At 51.1% G+C, this 4,675-nt stretch overlaps 1 protein-coding gene across 1 annotated transcript; it reads right to left on the reverse strand.

Moving 5' to 3' along the window:
- Nucleotides 1–1,426: 1,426 nt before the first annotated feature.
- LOC149341564 (sulfotransferase ssu-1-like) lies at nt 1,427–4,291 on the reverse strand. The gene is made up of 2 exons (XM_089541995.1): nt 3,889–4,291; nt 1,427–2,760 (listed from the first exon to the last, which is right to left on the reverse strand). Exons 1-2 carry the CDS (start codon nt 4,271–4,273, stop codon nt 2,501–2,503), a joined length of 645 nt encoding a protein of 214 aa, XP_089398121.1. The 5' UTR covers nt 4,274–4,291; the 3' UTR covers nt 1,427–2,500.
- Nucleotides 4,292–4,675: the final 384 nt, after the last annotated feature.

The following is a 4,675-nucleotide window of genomic DNA, read 5'->3' on the forward strand; positions in this document are numbered from 1 at the left end:
TCCTGAAGAATTCATCGGTGGCCGGATTGTGCACTGTCTGCCTCCGTGTGGCTATCTCTCTAGAGATCAAAGAAACAGGCACCCATCTCAAGACGCCTCGAAACACATGCTCGCCGGTGCCGCTGTATGTCTGCAACGACGCGTCCCCGGACGCGGCACTTCGCAGATGTGACCCAAAGCTGGAAGCGGGGCCGCTTTTACTCTTTTTGCTGAGCGCACCGCCGCCCCTGGTGTGCGGCCATCACTCACGGTTAGAGTGAGTGATTTTCCAGGGGGGTGCAGCCGCCCCCCCTTGCCCCCCCCCCTCCGGACGCCCATGAAGGCTATGTTACACGCGAAGAAGATGCACTCGAAAACCGCCGCCATAACTTAATGGAGCACGACAAGCGGCATGCTGAGGTCGCGAGTTCGGATCCCAACAGAATTTCATAAACATGTTCTCTCTCAAGTACAGGAATTATTTCGCTTTGTAACCGTCGGGCTACAAAAGAAATGTATTCCTCCGTAGCCGTACAGCTGCAGTCACGTGGATGTTAATGGTAGATACTCCTGTTTCAAGCGCTTCAGCAGATTTACACGAATGAGTGCACAGCAATCCTGCGCTCAGCAACGTTTACAACGTGAAAAAGTGCCCCACCAACCAGCACTTCGCGCCTCCAAGAAATAAGAACCGGTAAAAATGCTCTGTATAATTAGCACGCATATACTCTGTGGGAGGGCGAAAGGATAAACTTTATTACCATGGGTGAAACTCAGGAGCATTTCATTTTCCAAAACTCACGCACAGTTTTACTAAACAACAAAAACTTGGGCATTACACATAAACCGGATGCCAGTTCAGGGCGAGTATCAGATTTACCTGCCGGTAATAGTCCAGCTGCCGACATGTCACAGTAACCAGAGTAGCTATAACTGGAATTTGCTGGTAAGACACGACTGTAACGAAGTGCCCCCCTCCCCCGCACCTTGTCTAATGTCCTTTATGCGCTGTGCGTCATTTTAACGCAGTTCCGATTTTTTATTCGTAAAAGTCCTCGCCTTACCTTTGCGCTCAAGAAAAAAAATGGCAAACGATTTAGCGTTGCTAGGCCAAATGTGAATTAGGTACGCTAGCACTTCGGTTTAGGTTCGAGGCTCGGCTTTGAAGTAAAGCAGGCTTCAGACTGGCAGACTTGGAGAAGGCTTGGGCTTAAGCTCCGCCTTAAGCTTGGACTTAAGCTCGCCACCGTGCTTGTGCTTGTGCGACCAAGGTTGCTCTTTCCGAGCAATTTTTCGCCAACCAGTCATAAAACTGCCAGCTGCCACTGTGTGCACGGTGGGACCGCACAGACAACGGCGAAATCTGAGAGTGTGGACTCCAGGGCTAGCGCACTAGAACCAAGGCACCAAGGCTGCCAGCAGCATACCATCTTCGTCCATACTATAGTGAAGTTTTTATGGCTCAATGTGGTTTAACGCCCCAAAGCAACTCAGACAACGGGGAAAGCCGTAGTGAAGGACTCCGGAAATTCCGGCCACCTGGGGTTTTCTCGTGCACTGACGTACATCACACAGTATACGCGGGCCTCTAGCACTTCGCCTGCAATGAAATGCGACCGCCACGGCCGGGATCGAACCCGCGTCTTTCAAATCGGCAGCCGAGCACTATGATCACTGAGCCACCGCGGCGGCTCGTCTCTAAGGAAGGGGTGATAAGTTACGTGCTCGCTAGGCGACAGAACATAACCGTTACTCGCTGCTAACTACTCTCCTCATACACACAAAGCTGACTAGGCGTTGTGTAAGCTTGAGCTGGCGGCATTAGTCGAGTCCACAAAGCGTTTCGCTATTGACAAAGTAGCCACCCCCGTATGAAAAGGTTTTTCATACGCTCATTTGTTCCCAGTACTCTTAGAGAATGGGACGATTTCCCCAATGAAATTGTATCTATTACTGATATAAATAACTTTTGCAAATTTCTGGCTTTGCGTTGTATAAACACTGAGAGTTTCGTTTGCACTAATGAATTTATTGCCTTAGCTAACATTGTATATATAGGATTAACCATTTTTTACCTTTTTAACATTGTTTGCTGTACATTTTTGCCCACTCCCCTCGCAATGCCTGCACGGCCCTGAGGGTAAAAAATAAACGACGGTGCGGTGACCAAGTGCCATCCCATACCACTGACGCTTTTACTGACACCGGCCTCGCAGAGTACAATAAAGAGTGCTCACAGATGGCTGGAAATCCATTGTGGTTATTAGCGTTTTTTTTTTATATGCTTTAATGCTGTAAAACGAACGTCCATCGATTAACGCTAAAATTACGTTGAAACTCTGCGGTGGAAGCAAGAAGCTTTCTGCGGCGCGAGTAGCGACAGCTGATTGGTCTGCCGTTGCAACAACGACCAGTCTCGCATCAGCACACGTCAGCCTATTGACGTGGCCTTGAACAAGCGAACTCTGCGTCGTCACTGGACCTTTCTTTGACTACAAAGTCCAAGTCTTTTTTTTTTTCTTTAGGCCGGCCGGTCGAAGCGCACGATGTAGCGCCACAGGTTGGCTATGTCGCTGCTGCCGAAACGCTCGTAAAACTTCCGGTCCAGCCGGGTAGCCTGCGCGGGCGAGAACATGGTCTTCCACTCGCCGATGCGACCCTTTGTCAGGTTGCCCAGGTGCGCCTCGTCCTTGAAGAATTGGGACATGTACGAGTACGAGCTGCGGTGGATCAGCTTCTTCAGCATGTGCCGGTCCTTGACCATGGTGCCGGCCACACCACCTGCAACAGGCGACATATGCACCATTAGTCGACACCGCCTGCCGCACCGTGCATTTATGTTGGCCCCAGTCATGTTGCATACGTACCCTCTGAAAATCCCGTGTGTCTGTCGGCGAGTGCGCGAGAGTAGTGTGCATGTTTCGTTTCTTGTGTTTTCACCCTCATCTGGAGTAGCCTGCCATGTAGACTACCAGGCAGACATGCCCTGTAATCATTGAAGTATTCAGCTTCTTCCCCCTGTAGTCAGACATATTCCCTTACTTTTGTTACAGTGGTCTCGTGAAAGGTTTATACTGGGGCATGAAAGATGTGTCAGTAAGGTGGCGGTTTAAATGATACTCATGACGTTTTACATCGACAGTTGTGTGAGGAGTCTTTTTTTTAATATAAACGCCATCAGCGTCGTAGTATGTCGCGAGCGCCAACTACCGTTTTATCGTAGTATGTCGCAAGCGCAAACTACCGCCAACCACCCCTTTCCCTACTCCTCGGCCCATATGTCCCGTTACAGCTGAAGTCTACCTGGGCATTTTCGTATCGGTTATGGCACCTATAGCTATAAAAATCCGCGTTTATCTGCAGACCAACGAGAATGTTATTTACGCAACCCTGGCCAGTACCGGCCTTGAACTGGGCGCCGTTAAGAGGCGAAGGGCCAGTGCAGCAGCCATAGCTGTCCGCCTCGGACGAGCGCGAAAAGCTCTTTTGTTCTTCAAATTCTACATCTCCCTTTCATTGTGACGAACATCGTCAAGAAACGTGCGACCACACTGGTAGCAACTATAGCCTGTGCTTACACCCGCCGAAGCGCGTGCGCAGAGGTCCACATTTATGCCCTCCCGAAAAAGCCGTGTAACGTCCTCCGGCTGCACGAATTTCTCAGTATAGCTACTCGCAGGTTGAAGCTTGTTGGTATTAAAAAGTGTTCAGTACCAGCGAGCGGCTTTGTTTCTCTTTTAGGTGGGGAACCGTATGCATGGGTCAAAGCGTGCCACACCACCTCGAACTGCATCGTTATAGAGATGACGCTGGCGCCTGGTAGAGGCGGAAACTGGATTGGTAACGGTCACGTGGGAAGGACGCTAGCCCTCTTAAGACCACCACCAGCAGCGGTCAAGGCACGCTCACCAATGAAGTTTGCCAGCATGAAGATGTGGCTCTTGTGGTCGAGCGTCATGTTCTCGTAGGTGAGGAAGAGCACGTGGCAGTCCTTGCGGTGCACCCAGTAGTGGATGATGTGGTCGAAGTAGTCGTTGTAGCAGATGCGGCCGCGGATGAACCACTCGAAGAAGTTGTCCCACGTGCCCTCCTTGAAGCGGAAGATGCTCACGTGCGTGATGTAGTGGTACATGGCGACGCAGCAGTCCTTGGGGTTGCGCGTCACGTAGATGTACTTGGCCATCGGGTTGATGCGCATCTTGTGGTAGGGCAGGTGGGAGCGCACGATGCGCACCTCGTCGGCCGCGTTGCGCTCGCGGGGCATCAGGTAGCCGTACTCCTCCAGGTTGGGCATCTGCGCGACACCTCGGTAAAGTGCATCCCGCCTGCTGCCCACCTACAACCAGGGGCGTAGCAGGGGGGGGGGGGGGGGGGGCTTATGGGGCTTCAGCCCTCCCCCCCCCCCCCCTCCCCCAAGTTTTTCGAACGGTCACCGACCGCAGCATGGCCCAAGTACATATCGCGACTTCTGCTATCATAGTTTTGTTCTTGCCTGGGCCGTCTGTCTTTCCGTGTGTAAGGTTTACTGCCTCTGACTGCGCAAGATGTTTATTTGCCTTGTTTGACGCATTATATAGTGTGACTTTTGCTTAGATAAGTAGTATTAATGGAGACATACGTGTATTTAAATATCTTGTTGCGAGGTTTGGTGTATACATACAATGCTTTTGTTTCCAGCGACACTTTTTTGTTCTTT

Source organism: Amblyomma mixtum, chromosome 5, assembly GCF_055824585.1.
Source record: "Amblyomma mixtum isolate Tamu chromosome 5, ASM5582458v1, whole genome shotgun sequence".
In the NCBI taxonomy this organism is placed as follows: domain Eukaryota; kingdom Metazoa; phylum Arthropoda; class Arachnida; order Ixodida; family Ixodidae; genus Amblyomma; species Amblyomma mixtum.